This window comes from Mesoplodon densirostris, chromosome 6, assembly GCF_025265405.1.
Source record: "Mesoplodon densirostris isolate mMesDen1 chromosome 6, mMesDen1 primary haplotype, whole genome shotgun sequence".
Classification (NCBI taxonomy): Eukaryota; Metazoa; Chordata; class Mammalia; order Artiodactyla; family Ziphiidae; genus Mesoplodon; species Mesoplodon densirostris.
In genome coordinates, this window is record NC_082666.1 from 45490725 (window position 1) to 45518391 (window position 27667).

Genomic DNA, 27667 nt, shown 5'->3' on the forward strand with positions numbered 1-27667 from the left:
CGTGTGAACACACTTGGAATTCTGGGCACCTTCCCGCACCCACAACTCGAAAAATGCATTCACACTTATGTTCCGTCTCATACGCAGTGTCTCAGGTTTGTAGTCCCGCTGTCACTTTTTCACACACAACAGCGCATTTACACGCACTTGCATGGAGGACCTCAGCCACACAGCCTCACACGTGTAGACAATCCCCAAGTCACACAGCCTCGCCCCGAGCCCCACACAAATGCAGTCACCAGGCCACGCACAGCCAATCGCAGTGACACTGCTGCTGAGTCCCAGTCACACACAGGAAGCCTCTCGGAGTTACGCACACAGCCTCACAATGGCAGTCTCTTACAAACAGCTTCTCCCCTGGCTTTCAGCGCGCTCCCAGCAGGCCTCCTCATTGCATACTGTCCCACCGCCTCACACTTGGTCTCTCTCAGCACCCCCACCTCCGCCCACCCGGCCCCTCAGCTGGGCTCCAGCTGCAGCAAGTCACTCCTTTTCTTCCTTTTCTTTGTTTTTCTTTCCTCCTTTTCCCTCTGAGAAACCTGGTCCCTGTCAGGAAACCCAAGCCCTTCCCTACTCAGGGCCCAGGGCCAGGCAGGAGTAGCCAGATGACAGACAAAGCCCTGCCTGCCCTCCCCACCGCCCCCCATGACCTGCCCAGTCAGAGGGGGGAACTGGTTTGCGGGGGGGATGTCTGAGGGGAGACTGGTCCGAGGGGAGAGGACGGTCAAAGGGAAATGGAGGAAACCGGCCAATGAGGAGGCTGGGCGGGGGCGGGGGCCTGCGAGTCCAGTGCCATGGCCCGCTCTGCCCTCCAAAGAGTCCCAGGTGGCAGGGAGCTGACTCTGCAGGCTTCAGTCCCCCCCCCCCGCCCCCCGCCCAGTGCCCTTCTCCTTTGAAGCTGGGGGTAAGGGAGGGTGGTGGTAGGAGGGGGCAGTGGAGGCTTCTCAGCCAACCTCGGAATGTCCTTTCCTCCTGGGGTGGCTGCCAACTCCGGCCTGGCCCACAGGCCCCCACGAGGCGCTTCCTGTGTCCTTGGCCACCCCCCACCTCCACGCCTCTGTGTCCCTGGGCAGATAGGCACGGCGTACGTGAGGCGTGCAGGATGAACACGGAAGAGACACAAGACGGACATGGGGCCAGGAAGGTTTCCCGGGGGAGGCAGGCAGCAGCGGGCAGAAAGCAGGCTGCCTCTCGTGCAGGCTCAGCTGGCCTCCAGCTCTCCCCTGCAGGCCAGGGGCTGGAGCCACCTCTGCCCACAGCGTAGCCCACGCCACCTGCCACATACAAGCTCCCCTCATGCCTCTCTGACCCCTTCATCTCTCCTGCTGCAAAGCCAGATCGGGCCCTGGGGGTTCGGCCCCAATACATACATACTTCACATATACTGGACATGTACATACAGTCACACACAGTCATTCACAATCCCGTGCACACTGTGGATGGAAGCCCACGGCTCCCCAAGTATCGCCACGGCCACTCAGCAAGTGTGGACATGCACTCCCCCTCACCATCCCTGGCTTATTGAGCTGCCCCCCTCCCATTTCCTGTCCACCTGTCAGGCAGAGGGCGGGGTGGGGGGGCACAGGAGGGAGGTGTCAGTGTCCCTGGAGCCGTGGACGGACATGCCTTGCCTGGGTCAGATCACAGAAGCTGCCTCCTTCCAGGAACCTGAGCCGGCTGTCCTCATGCCTTACCGAATGCCCGAGGGTGGGACAGCTGGGCTAAGTGCTCACGGCAGCAAAAAGAGTGGTTAGACAGCAGAGAGGACTTCCCAACTATGTGTGTGTGGTCGTGTTGGTGGGTATCCCCGTCCTGAAGTTTAGTACCAGCTCTGGCTTGCTGTGTGACCACAGGTAGGTCCCCATCCCTCTCTGGCCCTCCGCGTTCCCCAGAGTAAAGGCAGCTGCTGACCATATAAAGGGCTTCTTTTTTCTTTTTATAAATTTATTTATTTATTTATTTATATTTGGCTGCGTTGGGTCTTCGTTGCTGCACTCGGGCTTTCTCTAGTTGTGGCGAGTGGGGGCTACTCTTCGTTGCGGCACGCGGGCTTCTCACTGCAGTGGCTTCTCTTGTTGCAGAGCACGGACTCTAGGGTCATGGGCTTCAGTATTTGTGGCACACGGGCTCAGTAGTTGTGGCTCTCAGGCTCTAGAGCGCAGGCTCAGTAGTTGTGGCGCATGGGCTTAGTTGCTCCACGGCATGTGGGATCTTCCCGGACCAGGGCTCAAACCCATGTCCCCTGCATTGACAGGTGGATTCTTAACCACTGCGCCACCAAGGAAGTTTCCTAAAGGGCTTCCTTAGGGGTCTGTGATGGAGAAGCTGGGGGCTGGGGCTGGGGTGAGGTACACACCAAGGGAACAGCAGCTTCCTCTCTGCACACACATGCAGTCACACATAGACATGTGCTCTGAGAGCCGTACACATAGACATTCCTACATACGTACCCACATTCCATCACACGTCACTCATTCATGTCACACACAGACACATAGGTGACATGTATGCATATGAACAGCCGCCCAGTGCTGTTCATGTGGAGCCACCAGGCCTGTCCTCGTGTTTCTCATTCTCTCCCGAGGGGAAGCCTGGGATGTCTCTTCTCCAGGGAGTGCACCCTGATCACCCCACCAACCAGAGGACCCGGTCAAGAACCCCCCTTGGCCTCTGTTGCACAATCTTCCTCTGGAAATGGACGCAGTGTGGCAGGAGATTTGGGGCTGGGGCCGATTCCCCCAGACATCACCTCCATCCTGTGATCGATGAGCTGAGGCCTGCAGCCCCCTGCTCCCCACGTTCCCGCCTCCATTGAGCAGGTGGGGGGGCTCTCTCTCCATACAGCCCTTGTTTTCCTTTAATTAAACATCTGGCTCTCTGTGGCCTGGGAAGCCTCAGACCCTCGCTGACAGCACCCTCCCCCCGCCACCTCTGGCATTGCTGATGGGTTGAAGGGGGAGAGCTGGGGTTCTGGGGCCCACCTGTCCCCACACTAACGCAGGGGACTGGGGGCTCCAAGAATGTCCTGACCGTGCTGTCCTCACCCCCAGTGCCGCCGCGGGAGCCCGTACTCAGCTGCCGCTCCAACACTTATCCCAAGGGCTTCTACTGCAGCTGGCATCTGCCCACTCCCACCTACATCCCCAACACCTTCAATGTGACTGTGCTGTGAGTAGATGCACCTTTGACCTGGTTCCAACCCTGACCTCTGACCTCTCCCCGGCCCCCCATCATGCCCCCCAGACCCTAGCCCAGCCTTGGGCTTGACCTTCCCCCAGCCTCTGCCCTACCCGACCTTGATGTTGGTAACGGTGCCTGGTCTTCATCCCTCCCCAGGCATGGCTCCAAGATTATGGTCTGTGAGAAGGACCCGGCCCTCAAGAACCGCTGCCACATCCGCTACATGCACCTGTTCTCCACCGTCAAGTACAAGGTCTCGATAAGTGTCAGCAACGCTCTGGGCCACAACGCCACAGCTATCACCTTCGATGAGTTCACCATTGGTGCGTGGGGAGGGGGCGGGTCTCTGCTGCGTGCTCCAGTGGGAGTAAGTGGATGTTTGCCAATGTGTATATGAGCGTTGGTGGGGGTGTCCACATTGTGTGCCCAGGTATATGTGGAACGTATAATGTGTACACATATTGCGTGGCATGCATATACCTGTGAACATCTGAGTGGATGTCCTTCACCTGCTGGGGCCGAGAGACCTCTCCAGCGGCTCTTCCCACCCTCTCTCTGGCTCCCAGAGCATGCAGGAGGGGGAGGGGGGCAGGCTGGGCCAGACCCTTGTGCAGCTGCAGCCTCCACCCCCCCACACGCACGCTAATGGCTTCCTTACGGCCTGTGATGAATGAGGTGTCAGAACAGGAGACAGGACTGGGACAGATATCGCCCTCCCCCAACCCCCATCCCAGCCAGACCCTCTACCTGCCCCTGCCCTATCCCGGCCAGACCCTCTGCCCACCCCTGCCCCATCCCAGCCAGACCCTGTGCCTCCGCCTGCCCCCCACCCCCAGCATGGCTGGATCCCCAGCCAGTCTCTTGCTATGTGAGCTGGGCTCTTAGATGCTCTCATCAGATTCTCAGCCCACTTCCAACCCAGATCTGCAACACCTGTGGACTGTCTTTTAACTTTGGCCCACAAAGCAGCTTCAAACCCAGCCTCTTCCAAGCGAGGCCATGTCTCAGTTTGGAACTGGAAAAGTTGAGGTGAAAAGCCAGGCTTGGGGAAGTATATGATGCTGGTACAGGCTGGGGTGACCCAGGTGATGATGAGGGTAGTGGTAGGGCATGACATAGGCTTAGTAATTGGGATGCTGGTCATCATGAGGGCGGGGCTGATGATGGGATGAAATTTATGATGTTGATATCATGAGCTGGTGACAGTGGCCCTAGTGACCGGCATTGGTGATGACAGGGACGTGAAAGGTGGAAGTAATGAGATGGTTGTTAACGGTGGTTGCCAAAATTGACACCAGAGAAGAGCGATGATTATTGATGTGCATTGGTTGACATGGCGGCTGGGGGTGACGAAATGGGGTTGTTCCAAGAGATCAGTGTGGTACTGAAGCTGTGTTTCCTCAACAGTGAAGCCTGACCCTCCAGAAAACGTGGTAGCCCGGCCAGTGCCCAGCAACCCTCGCCGGCTAGAGGTGACATGGCAGACCCCCTCGACCTGGCCTGACCCCGAGTCCTTTCCTCTCAAGTTCTTTCTGCGCTATCGACCCCTCATCCTGGACCAGTGGCAGCATGTGAGTGCCCTGCCCAGATCCCGAGAGCCTGAATCAGAGCCACACGGCGTGGGAGGCCCCTGTATCCCTGCTGCTAGCTGTTCCAATGTGAAGCCTGAGGGCAGTCAAGAGAGGCTTTCCGGGAGGAAGAAGGGACCAGGTGGGCCTGGAAGGATGGATGGAGCTGAGGGAGATGTCCTGATCTAAGGTCCTTAGGGGTTCCTGGTGACCCCCATTAGGGCAACAGGAATGCATCTATCGTTGTGGCTCCGCATGGTAGTGGAGAGAAATGCTGGGAGGCAGATGGCAGGCAGTGTTTCCCTTTTCTTACCTCCGGCTTCAGCCCTGATCAGACATCTCCCTCTTACACTCTGGACCAGGCTCTGAGCCTGTGCTGGACCCAAGGGGCAAGATAGTCTCTGTCTTCAAGGACTCACAGATGGGCTCAAGGGGTCAGAATCAGGCAATAGAGTCAAGCTCAATCCAGGGTATGAGCTCAGGCCGTGATTAGTGTCATGGCTCCAAAGTCAAGTCCACCTTAGAGGTCAGCTTAAAGTTATGGGTCAGAAGGTGGTCTGGACTGGGAACGAAGCAGTGGAAGGGGGGCAGTATGGGGTCAGGCTGTGGTCTGGGATGTTGATCAAGCTACGAGAGTGAGCTCTGGGGAGCAGCCAGGGGTTTGGGGCAGACTTGAGTTTCTCTCTCCTTGAGGGCCCTGGGCCCATAGGGCTGTGGGTGCTACGTGGCCTATGAGGTGTGTGGGCTAGGTCTGGGGCTGGGAAGGTGCGCCCTGGGGCAACCCAGGCTGGCACCCAGGGTCAACCTGTGCCCCCACCGCATCCACCTGGTTCCAACCTCATCTCCTGCGCCTCTCCCAGCTGGCCTTTAAAACGCGTAATTCGATTCCAGGGCGCCTGTTCTGGTTGCAGGCCTGGCTCCCACAAAGGCTGCTTACATGCTCATATGTTCCCTGACAGAGTCCGGAGTCCCTCCCGCCTGGCCAGCTGCCCGCGACTAATGCACTGCTAATAACCAGGGTCTAGTTTCACAAGCCCCCCTCTCCTGCTAACTAGCTACAGGCAGCAGCCCCGCGCGTCGCAGTGCACACGCCTTGCAGTGGACCTGGCACACTGCCTACCACACACACACGGGAACGTGCACGCACACACGTGGCCCCCAGCAGGAACCGTGCTCCCTACGTGCATGCAACTAACATGCCAAGGCCACCCACTGGCCTGCACCGTGGGCAGAGCTGACCCCGACGCTGACGCGGGCAGAGCAAAATATGTGGGCTCTGTAGCAAGAACATGAATGGCCTGTGGCACATGTTATCCCTGCTCCATGTCACATTGGTATTGTGGTTGGCTAGATTTATGGCTCTTTTGAACTTGAGTTTTGCTCTGAACACAATGGACTCTCCCCAGTCCTTAAGCTTGGAGAGAGGCAGGTGTATGATTGGGAGGGGGAGTGGAGGGGGGAGCAAAGAAAAACATCACTTGGATTTTCAGGAGGATGTGAGAGATACAGGTCAGGAATTACACAAGAATTGGGCACCGTGAGGTCTGGCAGGGGCTGTCTCAGCATGGACAAGGGGGAGGCAAGTACTGGGACCCAGCGTGGGTTCCCTACATCTTCTGCTCTGGGCCTAACTCAGCAGGAAGGCTGGGAGGGCATGTTTGATGTCTGCTGCCACAGACTGGATGGAGGACTCCTAGGTGAGGCGGATGCCAGCAACTAGGGAATTCCTGACAGTTGTGGAGCCATTCTCTTAAGGGGGTGGCTTAGGGGATCAGTGACAACCTAACAGGAAGGGCCCAGGCCTAGGAGATGTGGCTTCCAGGAGGGCACTGCGCTTCTAGGCCACATTCCTAGAGGTATGGTTGGTTGCCCACCCTAAGCCCACCAATGAGGTGGTAATTTGATCTGCTCCCCATGGCCCTCTCCCTTTGGGGAAAGACGGATGTGGAGATCCGGGGGACAGAATCAAAGGAGGAGGCCCGAGGGTCAAATCCTGGGAAGAGGGAGAAGGAGCCGAATGAGCTAGGGCTACTTAGCCAGAAGGGGTCTTTGCAGAGCTAAAGGGGACTGGGGGACCAGAGGTGGAACTGGGCCCCAACTCCAAGAGAGGAGGGTCCCTGGGGCCCGCCGATCTTCCAGGGCTGGGAGTAGGACTTACTGAGCCCAGATCTGAGCCCAAAATGGCTCTCATACTGACTCTGGCCTTTACCAGTACCTCCTATCTCAGGCTCACAAACCCTGGAGAAATTGGGAGGCTTTCCCACCCCACTTGGACCCAGCTGCCCACACATGAATCCACATACACACACGCACATGGGCTCACAGACTGTCAGGTCAGGTAGCCCAGACCCTGGTTTTCTTGGGGGAAGAGTGTAACAGGGGCCAAAAATGCCCTGAAGCCACACGTGGCCCAGAGCGGGCCCCCTCCTCCGCCCCTGCCGGCTGCCCCTGTTTACGAGGCGCCTTAATGAGGCAGCGGGTGCCGCTGAGATGAACCAGAGCCCAGCCTGGGCCTGGGAGGGGCTCCGGACAGGCAGGCCAGCCTGGAGGGTTGGGGGAGACCCTCAGGATGGGGCCGGCCAGGGCAGGGGTGGGGTGGCCATGCCTCCAGGAGGAAATGGAGCAGCTGTCCTGCTGTCCTGCCGCCCCAGGAGCTGCCCCCCACCCCTTTTCCACCTCAGGCAGGGCGATGACCGTAAGTGAGGCCACCCTGAGGGGGAGACCCAGCTGGGGCCAGGCTGGTGGGTGCGCCAGGCATCTGGGAGCCCAGGCTCTGAGCTGGAACCCATGATAACGACAGAGCTGGCTGAAGTCTCTCTGGTGCTCACCATGTGCCTGGGTCCTCATTACAACCCTGTGAGAGAGATCATTAACGCCATTTTACAGATGAGGACCGCAAGGCATGTGGAAGTTAGGTGAGTTAGTCACCTAGTTAGTAGGGGATGGAGCTAAAATCTGGACTCGGGCAGCCTAGCTCCATGCCTGCGTTTGTAACCTTCCCTTTAAACAGCTCCTTGATGGAGTTGGAGAGGGCAGCACATTACACCTCTCACCCCATTCCTCTTGTCGCCTCCAGCTGGAACTGAAGTCGGGACTGGGCTGGGGCTAGTGAGAGAGCTGGGGTGACAGCAGAGTGAAGACAATGAGCAAAGTCCTCCTTACTCTCCCCTGGGGCATTTCTCATCTCCTTAAAGATCTCCTCCCTCGGGACTGTCTTTGCTCCCTGTGGGGGCGTGGGATGGGGGTGGTGTCTCCTCCCAGAGAAGTCTTCACTCTCCCAGGGGTATTCTCAGTGTCCTCCCCCCAGGGAAGTCCTCATTCCCTCCAGGGGTGTTTTCACTCCTCTCTCCCCACAAATGTTCTCACTTCTTCCGGGGGTGCCTCAGTCTCGTGACCCCCAGGGTCCGCTGTCCCTATACACCCCCACCCCGTGGTTTGGCTGCAGGTGGAGCTGTCGGATGGCACAGCGCACACCATCACGGATGCCTACGCTGGAAAGGAGTACATCATCCAGGTGGCGGCCAAGGACAATGAGATTGGGACGTGGAGTGACTGGAGTGTGGCCGCCCACGCCACACCCTGGACTGAGGAGCCGCGACACCTCACCACCGAGGCCCAGGCCCCCGGTGAGCCCGCCCCCTGGGCTCCCTCCTGCTCCTCCTGGGACTTGGAGCATCTGCCCCAGGGGTCTCCACAGTCTGTGTGGCTGCCACACTCCAGTCGGTCTGTCCAGCCCCTGCTGTTCCTTGTCCTTGCTGTCTGCACGTTCTCGGTAGGGACCTCTGGGTGCCTTGGGGGAGCAAAGACCTGCCTGATGGGTGAGGCAGGGGCTGTCTGACAGGAGAGGCAGCCCTGCTCTGACACAAGAAGCAGGAGCGGTGTGTGTGCCTGTGGACCCCAGATGGGGGTGGGCCTCCAGCCCCGGCCCGGCCCTGAGTTTCCCCCATGTTCCCCAGAGACCACGGCCAGCACCACCAGCTCCCTGGCCCCCCCGCCCACCACGAAGATCTGTGACCCCGGGGAGCTGGGCAGCGGCGGAGGACCCTCAGTGCCCTTCTTCACCAGTGTCCTTGTCACCCTGGCCCTGGCTGCCGCTGCCGCCGCTGCCGGCAGTCTCCTGATCTGGTAAGCGGAGTGAGGCTGGGTGGTGGAGGGGAGCCCGAGGGGACCCCGACCCCACCCTCTTCCCTCAAAGCCTCCTGCCCTGTCCCCCCAGAGCCCGGCATCCCGTGAGGACATGCCAGCGCACCTGCAGAGGAGCAGGAGGCCGGAGCTGAGCCCGAAGACCCCGGTTTCTGTTTTGCACACGGGCAGGAGGACCTTCGGCATTCTCTTGAGACACAATTTGTAGAGACCCCGGCAGGCCCGGGCCTGCCGCCCCCCAGCCCCGCCACACCACGCCGGCCCCCCTCCCCGCTCAGGGCAGGGGGCCATGCAGCTAACCCACCCACCAAAGAGCACCCACACCTCCGTCCTAAGCCCTGGGGCTGGGCCCTCCAACGCCAGCGACTCCCAGGAGCCCTTGGGGGCCTGAGGGGAGCCCCTCACATCACAGTCTCGCCTCCTGTCCCAGCGTCCTGTCTGTTCCAGGGTCTCTGTTGCCACCATCAGATTATAAGCTCCTGAGGCTGGGGGTGCCCGGCCATCCCCTTCCCCCGGCACCCACACTTTTCAGTGCCCCGCCTCCACCCCTGTTTTGTACGACCCTCCCCTTTTCCTGCTCCTGCCCCGCAGTATTTAATGCCCTGTCAGTCCCCTGTAGTCTGACTCAGTGGTAACTTGCTGTATTTGAATTTTTTACAGATGTATATACGGGGGTGGGGGGTTCTCATTAAACGTCACCATTTCATGAGTCCTTGGACCGGACCCGCTTTGGGAGGGTAGCCCTTGTCCAAGGACCTCTCCCCTTCCAGGCCTGGAGGAGGGAAGCAGTTAAGAGTTGGAGAGAGACGGCCCCCTCCAGACAGGTGGGGAGAGGCAGTTCAGCTCTCAGGCAGGTGTGTCCGGGGACGGGGCTTCCCGCCTCTTTGGAGGGTAGAGCTCCCTGGAGGCCATGGGCAGAGTTTTGGGGAACGAGGGGCCCCAGTGAGGCAGGTCCCACGTGGGTGGGGCGGGGCATCCAGTCAACCCCGGAGACTACTGAATCCTGGCAGGGCCAAGGTCTGTCAGGGGTCATCTCCGGAGCTGCCTTCCACGGGTGCCCAGGCCTGGCTTTACCCACGGGGCAGAGGTGCAAGAAGGGAAGGAGGCCGGGCTTCATCCTCCGGGCGGAGGGGTTGTCACCCCTGCCATTCAGGAGACACAGGCCGGGGTTCTAGCAGGTCAGGCCTGGAGCTCAGCTAGGGCTAAGAGTGCAGAGTGCAGAGTGGCCAGGGCAGGCAGGGAGGTTGCCCGAAGGAGGCCACTTGGCACGTGACCAGGCATTGGCCGCGTGCTTCAGGACGGGAAGCACGGAGTACGAGGTTTACCCCAGGTTTAGATTGCAGTGAGGACTCTGTGAGTGGGAGGGGAGCAGGCTTCGGCTTTACAGGGTACTCAGTCTCTGGGCCAGCGCCACACCCTCTGCCCACACCCTTCCGGATCCTAAACCGGGACTCCAGGATCCCTTTGATTTCCCCTCAGAGGAGAGGCCTCTGGCTGCCTCAGGTCCAGCCCCCCTTGTTGGAGCCGCCTCCCTGCAGCTCCTTGGCTGAGAATGCCCGGGGCTGGGGCCAAGTTGGCAGGCACCTCCGGCCTGGGGGTGGGGGCAAAGGGCTAGGCCACAGCCCCAACCTGGGAGCCAGGCTTGGCCACGCTCCAGGCAGCTGGAGCAAAAAGAGAAGCGGAGTCGAAGCCAGAACACACTGGTCCACACACAACCAAGCCCCCGCCGCCCAAGCAGGCACCGAGCAGCGCACCACCACTGAGCTGCTGCCCCCACGTCACACGTGCACTCCGGTTCAAACCCTCCTCCTCAGAACAGGGTCAGGAAATGGGCATTCCTTTGCTGGTCTCGCTGCCAGCCCGGGATGATGCCCTGGGAGGAGGGGTTCACAGTTCCAGGAGTACTGATGAGTCAGGCCTGGACAGGACTCCGGGCGGGTGAGGGGCTGAGAGCGAAGGTGGCTGGCTCTCCTCCAGGCCGGGCACTAAAGGACGAGAGAGAGGGGTGTTCCAGGTGGGAGATGCCATGGAAAGCAAAGGCCGGTGTCAGGGTAGAGAGGCCTGTGGCGTTTCGAGCCAAATAGCCTAGCCCCAGCTGTGGGAGCACGCTGCTCATCCACAGAAAGAGGCTCCCAGGATGGACATCCTGAGAAGTGGCTGTGGACCTGTCTCTGTGTCCTGGACCCCCAGTTCTGTCTGTCTGGTCTCTGAGGTGTGGCTCGGGCCTGAAACCTGCACTCCAGGTCCAGCAGGGGTGGAGGGATAGTGGGTCCCCAACTCTCACGAAGGACATTGTATTCCCGGGGTGGGTCTGAACCTCCCCGTCCTTGTGGTAGGACGGCTGAATTAGGGAGTCTCTGGCCTGTGCTGCCTTCCTGCCTTGAGAGCCCTGGTCAGCCCTGACCCACCCGCTGCCCACCCAGGGCTTGGGCATCAGCAATCTGGCCTCCATTAGCAACGTGGGAAAGCAATTACGTGGGGCCTGGGGAGGAGGTGGAGGGGAGGGGGACTGCTGGAGCCTCAGAGGCCGATGGAGAGGAGGACTGGGCCATCTCCCTGCCCCCAACCCCGAGGGAGAGACCCAGCCCCATCCTAAGCCCTGAGGCTGGAGGGGCAGTGTCATTGCCTTCCACCAGACTGGACCTGAGCCCGGAGGTGGTCATTCCTCCCTGGGGGTCCTGGCCCTCGAGCTCACAGAGGCTGCTCGCCTTGGAGGGTCTTGGCTGCCGTCTGCTGCTGCCTCTGCCTGCTGTCCCTTCCACATCCGTTGTAGCTCGTCGTGGTTCTCGGGAGCTGGGGACAGCTATAGGCATCAGTTCTTGGAACTAAATCAGAACCTGGAGAATTAAGACACTGCTGTTGGGGGTTGGGGGCACTGCAGGGGGAGACTTGGATCCCAGGCCCAAGGTGCACAGCAGCCCAGCCTTTCAGCTCACTACAGTTCTCCTTACTCCTTCAAGGGGCACTGGGGATGGGAACCCTCCTCTGTGCCCCATTGCTATAACACTAACTTGTCTCTGCCCCATCCTCTTCTCTCTGAACCCATTCCTGTCTCTGTCTCCGTCCCATGCCTATCTCTGAACATGTCTTTGTCCTGGTCCCTGTCCTCGTGTTTCTCTCTGTATGTCCCTCTCCCATCTCTCTCTCTGTATGTCTCCTGTCTCTGCTGCCCTCTTTGTCTCTCTAGCCGTCTCTCTCTCTGTCGCCATCCCTGTCTTTGCCTCTGTCCCTCCTCCCTATCTCTCGGTCTTCTCTTTTTCTGCCTTCCTCCCTCGGTCTCTCTGGGTCTATCTCCATCTCAGAGTCTCTCTATCTGTGTGTGTGTGTGTGTGTGTGTGTGTGTATCTCCATCGCCAGCTCTGTGTCTTTGTTCCTCTTCCCTGAGTCTGGCAGTCCTTCCCTCTCTTTGCCTCCCTCTGTGTGTTCCTGCCCTGGTCCAGACCCCAGCCTCTGACTGCTGTGCCTCTCTGGCCTGAGCCGGGGGCTGTCCTGGCTTCTGCTGCCCCCTCTCGGCCGCCTGCCTGCCCTTTGGTCTCCCGGGCAGGCAGCTGTCAGCACATGCATCCCACATCTGCCTCCCAGCAGCCAGCCAGGAGAGGGAAGGTGGTCGGGAGACAGCAGGCAGGAATACCTCCGTGCAGCCTCTGGCTTTGAGAATCCCCAGAGCCGGTGAGCTCACTTCACTCCCTAGGCTGGGACTCTGAGAAAGTTCATTGTCACGTGGTGAGAACGGAACGCTTGGCTCCAAACCCAGCCCCGTGTCCTGCACCTGTGTGTCTCTATGTCTCGGGGCCCACATGTTCACTGTGCCCACAGGCCAGAGCTACTGGATGTGCACAGGTAGAGAAAGGACCTTCAGGTGGTAGCACCTGCCCGCGGATGTAAGGCTAAAGACCTGGGGGCAAGAAGGACTGGAGTGTAGTCCTCACACCCCTCTCCTCTCCTCTGCAGAAGAGGGTGGAGGGGAAGGAGGTCTGAGGAGAGGAGTCGGATGGAGCCAGTCTGAGGAGAGAGGCTGGAAGGGGCTTTATCTGACAGAGCCACTCTGATGGGGAAGACTAATCTGAAGTTGAGCGGGTCTGAGAGGGCCTGCGTGACAGGGTTAGTCTGAGGGGAGACTGGTGTGGGACACCCTGCTGAAGAGGTCGTGTTTGGAAGGGCCAGCCTGAGGGGATAGGCGGATCCAGAGAGCATCTGAAGGGTCCAGTCTCAGGAGAAGCTACTCTGGAGGCACACAGGTCCCAGAATAGGCTCACCAACTCGTCCTAGTTTGCCTGGGACTTGCCCAGTTTGAGCACGGAATACCCCTCAGCCCCAGGAAACTGAGAGAGTTGGTCAGCCTATTTGAGAAGGCCTTGCCTAACAGCGCTGGCCTGATAGGAGAGGCCTACCTGGGAGCAAGTGGATCCGAGAGGGCTTGTCGGACGGCACCGGGCTGAGGGGAGAGGTTGTTAAGGCTAGAAGCTTCTTTGCACAGGAACCAGGCCCTGGAGGGGGTGGACCGTTTGGGTCCTTCCAGAAGGTCAGTGGCTTGGGGAGTGGCCACCAGGGGGCAGGGCAAGCTCTCAGGAGAATCAGAGCCAAAGGCCCCAGAGGGAGCCAGACAGTGCGGGGCTGTGTGCCAAGTGTGCTGGCAATAGCGTGTGTCGCTGCGCCATCACGGGCAAGTTTGTGTGATGGTGCACGGCCGTGCAGTTATGCTTTTGTGTGACTGGGCGAGCAGGGGCATGTCTGCGGTGTGTCAGTGTGTGCCCAGTGTGGCTGGGCGGAGGCCTTGCCTGTGGCTGTGGTGGAGAGAGCAGGAGCCTCTTGGGACACTAGGACAGGGAAGCCACGGCAGTGACGCAGTCAGAGAAGTTCCCCTGGCGGCGGCTGAGATGGGGGGAGAGGTAGGGCCAGGCTTCCCCTACCCGTGCCCGCCCCTGCCCACCAGAACATCCCCGAGAGTCCAGACACTAAGGGCTTTGGTCACACACAGGGGCAGCCCCCAGGCCAGTCTGCACGCCTAGGCCCTGCCTGCCCTCCTCTCCAGCTTCTCTCCTCCTGCCTCCTCCAGCTGGATACCTCACCCTCACCCCAGCCTACCCCGATCCCCGACCACTGTTTCTAGCTCTCCTATCACCATGCCTTGGTTCATGCTGTTCCCTGCCTGATGCGCTCCTGTGAAGCACTTGAGGTCCCTCTGATGCCGCCCGCATGAGACACTCCCTGCTCGTTCCCGCTTTACCGTGGGCTGGGCACCCACTGTCTGCTGAGGCCTAGTCCGGCGGGCCCCTGTCTCACCTCTGGGACCTGAAAGTGATGGGGGCAGTGCTGCTAGGATCTTGCCCAGAGGAGGGCTCTGAGGGGGGAGGTATGGACAGAGCAAGCCTGGGAATCTCTGAGACAGGACGGCAAAGTGACGCCCCAGTCACAGAATCACTCCACTCCATCCTACCCCCCACCAACAAACTAAACAAAAGCCCAAACAAACCAAAACAAAAATGCTGTTACGAGCTCAAGTCCAACCAAACAAGGAAATTCTTTTTTTTTTAATGTATTTATTTCATTTATTTATTTTTGACTGAGTTAAGTCTTCGTTGCTGCACGCAAGCCTTCTCTAGTTGCAGCGAGCGGGGGCCACTCTTCGCTGCGGCATGCGGGCCCCTCACTGCGGTGGCTTCTCCCACCGTGGAACACAGGCTCTAGGCACGCGGGCTTCAGTAATTGTGGTGCGCGGGCTCAGTAGTTGTGGCGTACGGGCTTAGTTTCTCCACGGCATGTGGGATCTTCCCGGACCAGGATTCGAACCTGTGTTGCCTGCGTTGGCAGCGGACTCCCAACCACTGCGCCACCAGGGAAGCCTGGAAATTCCTTTTATAAACCTTAAAATGTGATAGCCAAGGAAAATAACAGAAGATTCGGGTGCAGTGAGTGAGTGGTGTGTCTCCTAACCCCATGCCCAAAAGTTGCATTGAGAAAAGGCAAGTCAACAGAACACCAAGAATTCTCACTAATATACTGTAATCTGAGAGATGTGGACTGTTGCGTGAGTAGGTAGCCTTAGGAAAAATCTGGGGGAAAAAACCCTTTGTAAATTGAAGCCCCTATGTTCCTCCACGAGACCTCTGGAGACGCAGGAAGAGCTGCCTTGGCTCGGCATCTTCCAGGGTGCTGGGCTGAGGTTAGGGCGGCAAGCCAAAGCCCACAGGATGGGATGTGCCCCACCCGCCAGCTGGAGCAGCATGTCTAACAGGGCCTCAGAGGAGAGGCAGCGCTCAGGCCCCATCAAGGTCAGCAGGCAGCCCCAGCCAAGCCACCCTCAGGCTGCAGAAATGGGGCGGATGGGTGTGAAAGCAACAGTCAACTTTTAAACGGTAGCTCCCAGGGGAAGATAAACTGGTCCAGACGAGATGGGAAGGGGCTCAACTCCAGAGCAAGGAGAGGTCTGCTAAATGTGAGCCATGGCAGATGTAAGAGGAAAGGAAAGGGCATGGCCTCTAGGCACAGAGACCACAGACACAATGTAGGTGGGAAGGAAGGAAAGAAGGAAGGGAGGGAGGGAGGGAAGGAAAGGAACAAGGAAGACAGAATGAAAAAATAGATAAAGAGCCCAATCTAGAAGAAAACACAACCAAAGGAATAAAAGCAGATTCCTGGCAAGTTCTTCAGAGGCCTTAATAATAGCATGAAATCAATAGAACAAGAACTCAAAGACAAGATGATAAAACAACAGAATGAAATGAAAAGGGAGATCACGGAACTAAGGGAAAATAATAAAGGACCAAAACAATACCATTACAGATGTAATAAATAAACCAGGAACAGCAAAACACAATGAATACGACTGGACACCAAAGTAATGTGTAGGAAAGGCTTGAGATATCGAGTAAATGTGATAGGAAAAGGTAAAGATATTAAAGCAATTAGAGTGACGTTAATAGATAGGACAAAGACAAGCTACCATAAGCATAACTGTTAGCAGCCCTAAAGTTGAGGTTCCAAAAATGGAACAGAAAAAGTTATTAAGGTATGAAACACAGGAAAGCTTTCCCTGAAATGAAGGAAAAACTGAATATTCAGATTGGAAGTGCACACCATATGCTAGAAGAATTGATACGGAATAGCACTGACATTAAGACACACTGATTTAGTAACCAAACTTAGAGGATAAAATAAGAATACTTTAGGAATCTAGGCAGAGAAGGCAAGTTATTTCAGGGGGAAAATTCAGTCTGATCTCAGATTTCTCCAAGATAACATTCATCAAACGAAGATAATGAATCAAAATCTACAAAGTCCTGAGGGTAAAAAAGTATCACCCCAAAACATAACCAACCAAGGGGTTGATCTCAATCATGAATTTGGGGATTCAGAACTCATAAGCCCTTCTGGAAAAACTACTCAATGACAAAATCCAATCAGCCAAGAGATGAATCAAAATAAGGGGCTGAGAAAGGGAAATTCATGGTAAAAGGAGTTAATTCCATTTTAGATTAAGATTCAACTGTGGGAATTTTAGTTGCAGAACAGAATGTAAATATTATAAATCCTGATAAAGTAAAAACAACACTGGCAACATAATCTGGAATGGAGGAGAGGAGGGCGAAGGAGGGCAGAAGTACGAATCACATTTTCCTTCACAGTTCAGAGCAACTAATACACGTATAAAACGGAAACATAATTGTAAAAATCCTACTCCAAATCTCTTGACTGAAATCGTTTTTCTTGAGAGGGGTCTTTTAAGAATGAATATTTTTTTGAGGTGAAGGAATATTTAGCTGAAGTTCAGCTATTCCTTCATTTTCACTTTAGTTTCTTTCCCCTCTATTAAATTCAAGTAACAGTACACTTTGTACTTTGGTTAAGAAAATAGCTTCTGTAGTATGTCTCATTCATTTTTCTATCTGTCTGGCTCTATTTCTACCTCTCTCTCTCAATCTCTCAATGCTTTATGCACACAAATGTTAATACTGACCATTTCTGGGTGGTGAGATTTTTGAGTGACTTTTTGCATTTTTCTCTGTATTCTTTTATATGGCTTATAAATCATTTAAAAATAATAAGTATGTAACTTGTTTCAGTTTTAAAAGACTATCATCTATCTATCTATCAATCTATCTATCTCTTTTGGTTTAAAATAAATCACCTAATCTCGAGCCTCAGATTCCTCTTCAATCTGCGGATAACAAGATTTACATTAGAGGATGGTTTGAAAATTGTGAGATAATATACCCCCCCACCCCGTGGTAGGCTGAATAATGGCCCCCAAATAAAGCCACATCCTAATTCCCCAAACCTGGGAATGTTAATTTACATGGTAAAAGGATTTTACAACTGTGATTAAGTTAAAGCTCTTAAAATGGGAAGATTATCCTGGATTATCAGGTGCTGTGGATGTAATCACAACCATCCTAATAGAAACGAGGCAGGAGTCTTCGGAGTCAGAGGGGAAGGTGATGGGATGATGGAAGCAGAGGCTGGAAGATGTAGGAAGGGTCTGCAAGCCAAAGAACACGTGCAGCCACTAGAAGCTGAAAGGGCGAGGAAATTGATTATCCTCTCAGAGCCTCCAAAAGGAGCCAAGTCTGCCCACACCTTGACGTTAGCCCAGTGAAACTGATTTCAGACCTCTGACCTTCAGACTGTAAGAGAATAATCTGTGTTGTTTGAAGCCACTAAATGTACGATAATTTATTAAATAGCAATAGAAAACTAATATCAGACATTCCTATATTCTGTTCCTTTAGCCCAAGTTGACCTCCCCACCCATCTCTTTCATCCCCCCAACTCCTACCTGTTCAATATTCAAGTTTCCCTGACATTGCCTACCTTCCACTGCTGCCCAGAGTGCGTGTCCCCCATCACAGCACTTGCCACTCTCTGTTACAGCTGCTCACAGATAGGCCTCTCTCCCTCACAGCTCATGCCTGCGAGGACAGGGCTGGGGACCAGGCTCTGTGCCTACCAAGCCCAGCAGAGAACCCAGCTCAGTAACTATTAAATGAACAGATGGGTAAATGAGGGCTAGGTGAGTAGTTGGTACCATATAAATAATCATGACACTCGTTCCTTGGTGTCAGGATCTCTTCCTTCCCTCTTTCTACCTGGCTGTCTCCCACCAGCCTCTCCTCCACATAACACACGCTCTTCCAATCTCTAGAAAACTGATCTGGGTCTTTATCTCTGACTTCTTTCCTCGGTCATTGGTCCAAAACACATTTGCTGACAACTGTTGAGTCTGTTGGTAGGTTTACCTTTGGGCGGGCATGTCTGTGTGTGTGTGTGTGTGTGTGTGTGTGTGTGTATTATGGAGACCTGTGAACCTCTTTAAGTGTGTTTTCCTGGATATGTAATATGTGTGTAGTGAGTGTTAGACACATGTGTCCCATATGGATGTGTTTTCATGTACATGCCTGTGTCTGTGGCTAAGCTTGTTGTTTCTGTATACATGTCTCTGCTTGTATGCTGTGTGTCTCTGATTATGGGTTATGTGTCTGTGTGTTAGTGTGTGTCTGTACAAGCAGGAAAAGATACCTTTTGATTGCTGCCCCCTAGAGATCTGACCGCCTGAGGCAGGTGTTGGTGTGCCGGCTTAGCTCGCTGAGTTGCCGCCTGTCTTCTCTTTCCTGTCTCAGGCAGAAGGCTGGGACTTTTTTTCTCCCTGTCTCCTGGAGTGAGGATCTCAGACCCAAGGCTGAGCCAGCAGCCACAGACATCTTCCTGACTCTGCCTTCTGAAGGCCTAAGCTTCTTGCGGGGATTTTGCTAAGGAGAGGGGAGAGGGGGCAAAGCCATCCAGAGAGTCCCTCCAGATGAAGAGGGGGTCTGCGTTTGCATGGGCAGATGGGACCCATAAACACTCCCTACAGATGCCCTAGGAGAGGGGTCAGGGTGGGCTTGGGAAGGGAGGCTCCTGGACATTGAGCTCCAGCCTGGGAATCTCAGCAGAGACCATGTGAATCACAGCATCAAATACCCAGGACCTCTGCACAGTTAGAGAGGATGGGGTGAGGAGGGGCCCCCAAAATGACCTTCCTACTGCTCCAGGGGCTGGGACCTTGGAGAGGAGTTACATTTAGTTTGGTTTGGTTTGGTTTTACCACTTTAACCATTTTAGTGTATAGTTCTGTGCTATGAAGTATATTTGCATTGTTGTGCAACCATATATTTAGTTTATAAAATATAGTTATATATTTGGCTTATATATTTATGTAAATGTATATAATTTATATATAAATATATATTTCGTGTATATAATTATTTAGTTTCTAAAATAGAGAAACAGCACCAGTTTTGCACACCTGAGCACACCCACCTCTGGGCTCAGTGTCACCAGAAGGAACACATACCAGTTGTGGGGAGGACTGTGGAGAGGGAGGGGACATGGCCCCAGGGGGAAGGGCAGGAATGTGAGGCCCCTCCTTTGGGAGCTGGGGTAGCAGAGGAGGTGGGGCTGGGCAGGCTGGGCTTTGAAAGCCAGGCTGAGGTTCAGGGGCTTCTGCTGAGAGTCAGGGGGCCCTGGGGGCTGGGGAGACCTGGCCAGGTTTGTGTTTGGGAAAGATTGCTCTGGGGGCCGTGCAGAGGAGGGGAAGGAGGAAGAGAATGTGGAACCCATGGTGATGAGAGCAGCAGCAGGCCTGAGTGAGGCGCTTTGAGTGAATGACGTGTGAGGCCTGAGAGCAGGTCGAAGGACTAGGGCTGGGGCAGTGACTACTGAGCTTTTTCTGGCTTTTTTTTTCATTCTTAAAAAAATTGAAGTATAGTTGCTGTACAATATTATATGTTATAGGCATACAATATAGTGATTCACAATTTTTTTTTTTTTTTTTTTTTGCGGTACGCGGACCTCTCACTGTTGCGGCCTCTCGCGTTGCGGAGCACAGGCTCCGGATGCGCAGACTCAGCGGCCATGGCTCACGGGCCCAGGAGCTCCGCGGCATGTGGGATTTTCCCGGATTGGGGCACGAACCCGTGTCCCCTGCATCGGCAGGCGGACTCTCAACCACTGCGCCGTCAGGGAAGCCCAATTTTTAAAGGTTATGCTCCATTTATAATTTTTATAAAATATTGGCTATATTCTATGTGTTGTACAGTATATCCTTGTAGCTTATTTTATACCTAATAGTTTGTACCTCTTACTCCCCTACCTCTCTGTTGTCCCTCCCTACTTCCCTTTCCCCACTGGTAACCACAAGTTTGGAGAACTGTGCTTTGAAGAGCACACAGTCTTCCCTCTCCCTTCCCTCTCCACCCCACGTCTTGATGAATGTGGGGTGGAGAGGGAAGGGAGAGGGAAGAGTCACTTGCAACCCCTGTTGATTTGGAAGATGGTAGGACTGTTTATTGAACTGGTGAGCACAGAAGGAGTACAGACTCTGGGGAAGTTGATAATAACCATGGCTCAGACATTCAATCACTTGCCTGCGGTTACATAGCACGTAAGGGGTAGCCGAGGTCAGATGTAATCATGTCAAGTGTAAGGCACGAAACCATCTGGCCAATTGTTACAAGAATGCGCTCTGGGGTCAGACAAACCCGGGCTCCTTTTGACCTGGGACAAGGTGATTAATCTCTCTAAGGCTCAGTTTCCTTAAGTGGAAAATGGGAAAACAGCACCTACCTCATAGGGTTGTAAGGATTTTATGAGATGATGTGTACAAAGAACTTAGCACAGTGCCTACTATGTTGTAAACACTCCATAAATCTTAGCTCTTAATACTGTAACAACAACAGCAGCAGGGGAGGGGAGGGTAAGGGAGAGGAGGGGAGGGGACGGGAGGGGAGGGGAGGGGGTGCAGAGAGCACAGCCCACCAAGGAGGCTGAGGAGGGGCCAGAGAGGCGAGGCAGCCAAGCAGCATGCCGGAGCTGGGGGCAATGCAGCAAATTCGGATTTTAATCCAGGCTATCACTGCTGCTGTGGAGCCTTAGAAAAGGCCCCTGATTGCCTTGAGCCCCGGTTCCCTCATCTGCTCCATGGACCTTGTCTGTATGAAGGTGAGGGGTATCTGTGATGCATGTACAGCTCTGGGTGCTTTATAAACAATAGTTGTCATTTTAGGAGGAGGAATGAACGTTCCCAGAGAGAGTGGCTTCGTGGAAGACAAGGAAAGGTAGGGTTTCAAGAAGGGCCTCACTGCTCAACAGCCTCACTGCTGCCAAGAAGTCAACAAAGATAAAGGCAGAAAAGTATTCATTGGCTGTGACAAGGAGATGAAAGTGACCTTGGTGAGCCAGCTTCAGGGATGCTGAGAGCAGAAGTTGGGGACAGCGGCTGAGGAGTGATGGGAGGCGGGGAAGTGGAGCTGAGAAAGCAGGTGACTGCTTGGCAGGGATGAGGAGGAAGGAGTAAGTGGGGAGGGGGCAGCGACAGGCACGGTTCTGAGATGGGAAACACAGCACATGGCAAGTTTGCCTGTCCCAGAGTGTAACTGCTTTGTGTCTACCCTGCCCCCACATGCTGGCTCCAGCCCTGGGCCCCTTTGTTCTCTACACAAGGCCTCTCTGTCTGGGCACAGACCATGGTATGATCCCAGGGCCTTGGGTGCTCCCTGGGCCCCAACCTGGGTCACCCAATGCTGAGGCCAGGCACCTCCTCTCTCTGCCCTACTTTCCAGTGTGGCCTAGGAAAAGCTGAAGTGGTTCACACCTTCTTCCAGGGCCTTAGCTTCCATCCCTCTCCTTGCATGCCTGGTATCTGTACAGCCCAGGGGAGATGGGGAGTAATGATAAAAATAGCTATCAATTATATCCTTTCTCCTGGTTCCTTCTCACCAGTATTTAAACATGCCTGTGTAAGAAACACATAAGAAATTTTTAGAAAAAAAAGAAAACTTCCTCTAATTCTACATCCTTCTGTATCTATTCTCCTTCCACCTAACTTTTCCAGTCAATCATCTATACTGCATCCACTTCTTACTCATGAAACCACTAAAATCTGGCATCCACCACATACCCCATCTCTACTGTCCACTGCAACTATTCTTGCCAAGATAATCAACAACCTCCTTGTTCTTAAATCCAATGGTCCCTTTCTATAAACTACTGGACCTTCTTTGACATTTTGGATTGCTGACCTTTCCCTCCTTCTTGAACCTCTGTCCTTTCTTGGCTTCCTTAAAACTATGTTCCCTCCCAGTTTTCCTTCTCTCTGAGAGCTTCTTCCTTATTTACGTTGAATATTTATCTTTTCCCCTGCACCCATGAACGTTAGTATGGTATCCTCTTTTATGTTTTGTTTCCCTTCTGGTGGGAACTCATATGGTTATCAGGGGAGTCACCATCCTATGACCCCACCGCCCACCCCCTCCACAGGTCACTGGTGCAGGGAATGGCATCTGACCAAAGCCAGGCTGATGAGAGCCAGTCCCTAGAAATTTTGGAGCTGGAACTGAGAAGAATAAGCCTGAACTGGAACTGAAAGAGATGAGCCAACATTTTGTTAGGTACCTGGACTTAAGCTATAAAATTGAGAACTGTCAGAAGCTGGGTTTGTTATTATTATTATGTGGACTGAGAAAGCATAAGAAGCTTGTCAGGAGAGAAAAAAGGAGAGAGAGAAGGCAGGGTGGGGACAAAAAGCAGGGCTTGTTCAATTCCTCTGGCTCTTCCAATGTACCTCCATCCTGATTTCTGGGACCTCTCAGTTTCCTAATCAGGGCATCAACATCAGTGAACTACCAATAACTCAGCGTCTACGGTTCAGCAAGGTGCATAATGATCTAGCTCCTAGCAGTCTGAGGTCAAGAATGAAACACATTTTGTTATCCAAGTTAAATAAGTTAACACTTACTCTGTTGTCCACTAACTGCTTGCAGACCACCATTTTGGATCTACCCTTCCAGGCGCATGTGATGGTGCCTCTCATGGTAAAATGAGTTGAATGGAATGCAGGTGAGGCAAAGGCATCATTCAAGGGCAGGTTGAAGAAAGGTTTCCAGTCCCGTTACTCCAGCCTAAGTTGCCCCATGAAGCCAGAAGCCATAGTCAGAGAGATTGAAAGAGCCCCCAGATGTAGTGCTAAAAAAGGGAAACTGCTCCAAGAGCTTGCACAGACCTTGCATCTTCTTGGCAAACCTGAAGATTCAGAGAGCATGGTCCTACAAAATTCTAGTATTGATTATGGAAGTGGAAGTCTGTGTATTCATGGATGTTTTCAACTTTTAAATAGTTTTTCTATATGGGAAAATTCCCATTTTAAAACCTGGCCTCCTCAGTACAGAAGTCAGAACTAAAATTCCCAGCACCCCTTGCAGCTTGTCTATAGGCATGCTACTTCCCCTACGTGAGATTTTGATTGGAAGTGAGCAATATGAGCAAGGGAAGTATCACCAAAGTTCACCAATATTTCTGGCTCTCCTCTCCTTCTAAGCACCAGGAGGATTGCACTTGTGGCCACGAGATTTGTTTTGATCAATGACATGTGAGCAGAAGCCAGTACACATTTTCCCTCACTCTCTTGGGCCACAGCCAACTCTGAAGGTTCATATCAAGAAGGTGGCATCATTGTAAGATGGTGGAGCTTCCAAAAGCTTAGATCCTTGAGTGACCACAGTGAGCAAGACTCTTCCTCCCCCCTTCACCCATGCTGGAACTGTAGCTGAGTAAGAAATACATCTTTGCTATTTTAAGCCAAATATGGGGGTTGTTTGTAACTACTGCGTTACCTAACGAATTCTGACTGATGAAGAAAGGAAGCAGGTTGGACATAGGACTTCATTTTCATATAGCGCAAGTATCTAGCTTTTGGGAATGGTAGTCGTAACAGCATTGTTTTCCTAGTGGTTGCAAAACTAAGTTCTTACCACAGAAGCGCCATAGAGCTTAGTATTTGGAGTGGTAATGACTGTGATTTCCTCATCAGGTTGTATGGTGTGGTTTGGGTGTTGTTCCTAGAAACTTATCCTCAAGTCCATTTCCCTAGCCCTCCTAACAATTCTGAGCTAAGTAATATCTTTTAACAAATCCCTTTTATGCTTCAACTATCCAGTGGATTCTATTATTTGTGATAAAGAACTCTGACTGATAAAATTACTATATTTAGTAAATCACATGTTCCATCAATTATAAGAGGCAAGTTATTTGAATTACTAAATGAATAATATGAATTACTAAAAAAAAGAGGCTTAAAAACGATTACATGCCATTAATTGTAAGACATATTCTGATTTCAGAGTTGTTTAAAGTAGAAAAAAATGTGCCTTAGGATCAATGAAATATAGTATTAGCCAAAGGAATTCTCCCCACCCCCCCCCCCCACAGATGAAACTGACAGATGGATGATTTTAAAAGAATAGTTGTAAAAGAATTGTATCATCTGGGAGGAAAAATAAAACCATACCCAATCCTCATAAATGCAGAAATCTGTGATTGCTCAATTCCAGGAAAATCCCTAAGACACCACCAGAAAGTGTGGTGCTAATCAGTAGAGTACCCCACAGAGAAATCCTCCACAATGGTGCTCTCAGAGCACTGGGTAAGAAATCTTGTCTTTGTGGGCAAAACCTGGGGCAGCCAGATTGGCTGATGGAGGAACTCTGCAGCCAAAGAAGTGAGTCAACACACAGCTGCCAAGAGATTTCCTAGTCCCATGATTTTCATTGTTATTCATGGCCAAAATATCATAAACAATGTTCTGGATAGTGACCACTACACAGTGCTTTCTTTTTACTCCATTTTATTCTCTATTTCTTCCATCTCTAAATATCAGGAGGTTTTTGGGGGGCGTGGGGAGGAGTGGTTTAAAGGTAGTTCAAAGGCAGTTCAAACAAAGGTAATGGGATTATTAGAAGCCATGTTCACACCCTATAGAGACCTGACTAGAACATGAAGGGACATTACCCAGGGAACCTATATACGAATAATATTGGTCCTATGATATAACCTCCAGAAGCAGTAGCTGGATGTGTCATTGAGCTGCCCTCCACTGAAAAGGAAGTGAATTTATTGGCATATGTACAGTGAGATGGTTGGATTATATAGGTGAGGGCATTTTTGGAATCATACATATAGGGAAAAAATGTGTTTGTGTTGGGCAAAGGATGGACTATAGTGAACAACTGCCATTCTGCTTTTTCAGAATCTCTCTTCTCCTCCTCCACTCACCCCAGTGTCCATGCAGTTATGATGTGGGTCATATTAGGCAATTTGATCCTCATCGATCCCTTGGCCCCAGTTGATTGGTCCAGAGTTAAACATCTTACTAAGCTGAGCCAATCAGAGTACTTCCTGAGAAATCTGCAAACTGCAGCCAAGAAAACAAAGCCAGTGTCTTGTTGGATGCCTAGACATTAAGATTTTAAGCTATGGGATTGTCTGAAGTCTTATTTTTCACCACGTGGACCAGAAGAGCATTGGAAGCCAGAATGGGGGTGGGGATGACAATGCTGGGGCAGGGCAGGGGACGGAAATGAAGGAGACAGGCAGAAAGTAAGAGAGATAAATGGAGAGAGAACCTAATGGCTTTTGTGTCTATTAGTTCCAGTTGTTCTTGAGGCATCCTTGTCTTTAGGTTTCAGGTATCTGATTATAAATACGTCTTTTTGTTTAAACCAGTTCCTATTCTTCTTGGGTGAGTTCTTTCACTTTTCTGGTTTGACTACTACTGTTTTGCTGAAACTCACACAATGTTATCTTCAGCCTGGACCTCTCTCCTGAACCTCAGACCTGTTTATCCAGCTGTCTATGGAACATCTCAACTTGGATGTCCAATTCGTACCTCAAATTCAACATATCCAAAAGAGAATTCATCACCTCCCCACCCCAACCCTCTGCTGAAACTTACCCCTTCTCCTGTGTTCTCTATCTTAGTAAATAGCATCACGGTATCCCTATCACCAAGCTGGGAGTTATCCCAGACTTTTTCCTCCCTCTTACCCCCCATATCCTATAGGTCTAGGTCTCTAAGTCCTGCCAGTTGTAACTCTCCAATATTCTCAATGCTTTCCTGTTCTCTCCACTCCTATTCCCCTACCTCATTTCCATGCCCTGTCATTACTCCTTGCCTTTACTCTCAAATGCCTTCAATCCCTCCTTCTGCCCAGCAGCCCAAATCATCCTTCTAATTTCTGGATATGATCACATTTACTCCTCTGTTCAAAATTTCTTCAGTGGCTCCCCACTGTCTTCAGGATAAAATCCGAACTCCAGCAGCTGGGTCACAAATTCACTCATATTACACTCAGATGTGCAATATTATTAGTCTTCTCTCTTTCCTAGAACTGATTTGATCTTGTTCACAATGCCCCCACCCTGCTGGGTAACAGGGGCAGGGGAAACTAAAATTAATCCACTCTGGTAAGCTCAGGCAGGTCTAAAAATTTATTTTAGTCAGTCTCTAAGAAATTCAGTAGGTTTGGATGACTCAGTCTTTCAGGTTATTTTACCCTTCCCTTTCTTGTTTTCAAGATAGCACTTGGTTTTATAGGGATCTCATTGGGGGAAGGGGCTCCTTACCCATGTGGTCCTTGGAGTTGTGTCACTTGGTATTTGCTGAGCTATGGTTGGTCTGGTATAAATAGTGAATTACAATCCTGAGAGGTAGCTATTACTAAAACCATTTTACAGATGAAGAAGCTGAGGCTAAAAGAGGTTGAGTAACTTGCCCAAGATCACAGTTAGTTAAGTGGCAGAACCAGTAATCAACACCACCCTGATTCTGGTTGGCACTTGGATCTGCATCTAGAATTCCAGAGATAAGTTAACATCCGATTTGGGAGCACTGAGAGACTTCATGGTATAGCTTTAGAGCTGCGCTTATCCATGGGAGAATATGTCCAGTGGAATGAGAAAAGGGTCCATTCAGAACACTTAGGAATCACTTGCATATGAAGTAGGGTAGGAAGCCCTACCTGATAGCTCCTGCCCAAGCTGATCTTTCTCTTAGGAGAGCTTCTAGGATGGAGAGTCATGCCTGGTCCTATTCCAGCCAGGGCTGAGCCATCCCTCGGAATACCCCATTCCTCTCTGTCCTAGGCTCCCCCATAGCAGGGTAAAGTACAAAGCCCTGACCAGTACTGGGTGGGAACTCAATAAATGTGTCAAAACAACTTATGTTGGCAGAGCTGCTCACACCTCCTGGGGCCAGGGAATGTGGAACCAACTATAGACCCTCTGAAGTGGGGATGCAGAGTCCACACCCAGGTGGGAGTGGACGTGCGGGAGTATAGGGGACTTCCAAGACCAGGAGGTTCGGTCTCCTCCCAGATGTTGTATCCCAGTGCCTCCCTCCAGTTGATGGGGACAGAGACCTCTCGCAGATATGGAAGGGTGGTCTCCTGGTAGAGGGGTAGGGCGGCTCTGGCCTTTCTCAGATGTTGGGTGAGCAGATCTTCCGGGGGTTGAAAGTGCAAGAAATCCCCGCAAGTAGGTGGGCCCCGCCCCCTTCCCCCCCGTGGAGGGATCCACACTGAGTAGCCCCTTCAGCCCTCTTCCCGCCCCCGCCCCCGCTTGCACAAGGGGCGGGCCAGTCTTCACCCCGGCGCACAACCAATGGCAAGGGAGCCTGGCACGGCCAGCCAATTAAATGGCGGCAGCGGCGAGGGATGGCTCCTCCTCCGACAGGCCGCCGGCCGCTGGCCTCCGAGAAGGCGGGGCTCCTTCCCTGTTTTTGCTGCCGGCCGAGCCTGGCCGAGCCCAGCCGGGAGACCAGTCGAGCCCAGCCGAACGTAGCCGAACGCAGCCGAGCCCAGCCGAACCCCGCGCCCAGACGGCCGCCGCCGCCCGAGCGCCGCCGTGCGAGCAGGCGAGCGGCCTCGGCCGCGGAGGAGGCGCCGCCCCAGTGGGAGGAGGTCCCCGCT

The 27667-nt window shown here is 53.2% G+C and overlaps 1 protein-coding gene across 3 annotated transcripts in view; it reads left to right on the top strand.

Annotated features, from left to right (window-relative positions):
• CNTFR (ciliary neurotrophic factor receptor) overlaps positions 1 to 9580 on the top strand; it is a 30064-nt gene extending 20484 nt beyond the window's left edge. For all 3 annotated transcript variants that reach the window (XM_060101120.1, XM_060101119.1, XM_060101121.1), the window contains exons 4-9: positions 3051 to 3168; positions 3337 to 3503; positions 4588 to 4751; positions 8194 to 8374; positions 8705 to 8873; positions 8965 to 9580. In XM_060101120.1, coding sequence (XP_059957103.1) covers positions 3051 to 3168; positions 3337 to 3503; positions 4588 to 4751; positions 8194 to 8374; positions 8705 to 8873; position 8965 — 800 coding nt within the window. In that variant the 3' untranslated portion in view covers positions 8966 to 9580. The remainder of the gene's footprint in view (positions 1 to 3050; positions 3169 to 3336; positions 3504 to 4587; positions 4752 to 8193; positions 8375 to 8704; positions 8874 to 8964) is intronic.
• Positions 9581 to 27667: the final 18087 nt, after the last annotated feature.